The sequence below is a fragment of the Eurypyga helias genome, unplaced genomic scaffold, assembly GCF_000690775.1.
Source record: "Eurypyga helias isolate BGI_N326 unplaced genomic scaffold, ASM69077v1 scaffold8509, whole genome shotgun sequence".
NCBI lineage: Eukaryota > Metazoa > Chordata > Aves > Eurypygiformes > Eurypygidae > Eurypyga > Eurypyga helias.
In genome coordinates, this window is record NW_010271364.1 from 5,684 (window position 1) to 6,959 (window position 1,276).

Below are 1,276 nucleotides of genomic sequence, written 5' to 3' on the forward strand. Positions count from 1 at the left end.
CCCAGCAAATATTCCAGTGTTCTGGGAGCTGAGACATCCAGGAATTGAACGAGGCCTTGAACCCGTTTTATAGACTTACTTCTTACAGAGCTACCATAAAATATTAAAATTCAGACCTTATAAATAAGGAGGGGGAAGAGCTGGGCATTTCTTAGCAGAAGCAGCCTCTCCAGAGACTCTTCCCAAGGTAAGTCCAGTGATACACGTCCCAGAGACGGGTTTCCCTGGAAGCTGGTTGATTAGTGATAACAAACTCGTGCAACAGAGATCTGAGGCGTAAAACTCCCTCGATTCTGCTGAGCACTGGAAAAGGTCCTGAACAAATCGACTTTGTTCATTCCCTGGGGACCCCGATCCCGTCTGCGAGGGCTCTCCCCAGGGTGTCTGCTAGCAGCAAGCAATTCACCCCAGCGAGCCCGAGCAGAGGCAGCAACGCTGCGACCCTCTCTCCAGCAGAGACCCGCCAGGCTCCTCCGCGATGGCGCCGAGCAGCAGTCTCGCAGTCCCCTGTGGAGTGCCCGTCCTTGCCGTCTGCTTCTTGGCTTGTGTAGCTACGGGTAAGCAAAAAATCCGTTGTGGCTTTGTCCGTCGTGCCAACATACTGAACTGTCTGGGGTTGGGCAGTGCCTGGGAGGGATGTGCCACACCAGCATCCCAGTTTTCAGATGCTCTGGAGGTCATCCCCAGAGGACTGGCTGAAAACTGGCCTCTCATTTTCAGAGCAGCAGGGAGGGAATGGGGAAGCTTCGGCATTTTCCAGTGTTACTGCAGCAGCTGCACAGGGATGACCAGGCCACTGCTTTCAAACCTGCTCCGAGAGTGAAAAGTGTGATAGGTTTGGCCTCCTGGGAACACCAGGGAAGAGACTGGGAGCTTCAGATGTTTTTATATTTGCCGGACTCTAGTGCCTTTATACTCTGAGCTATATTTTGAGTTCATTAATCTACGACTAATGCTACAGAAGTGACTTTCAGCCCATTACAAAAATCTATTTCCCGTGCTGGTTCTTCATTCAGTGTATCCTGAGGTTTGAATCACAGAATCAGAGAACGGTTTGGGTGGGAAGGGAACTTAAAGATCATCTAGTCCCACCCCCTGCCATGAGTAGGGACATCCCCCACCAGACCAGGTTGCTCCAAGCCTCATCCAGCCTGGCCTGGGACACTTCCAGGGATGGGGCATCCACAGCTTCTCTGGGCAACCTGTTCCAGTGCCTCCCCACCCTCTCCAGGAAGGATTCCTTCCTGATATCTAATCTAAACCTCCCCACTTCCAA

At 52.1% G+C, this 1,276-nt stretch overlaps 1 protein-coding gene across 1 annotated transcript in view; it reads left to right on the forward strand.

Moving 5' to 3' along the window:
* The first annotated feature begins 478 nt into the window (after positions 1 to 478).
* The window catches only part of TMIGD1 (transmembrane and immunoglobulin domain containing 1), a 3,680-nt gene continuing 2,882 nt past the window's right edge, over positions 479 to 1,276 (forward strand). The window contains exon 1 of the mRNA XM_010158780.1: positions 479 to 557. Within this exon, the coding sequence (XP_010157082.1) occupies positions 479 to 557 (79 nt within the window). The remainder of the gene's footprint in view (positions 558 to 1,276) is intronic.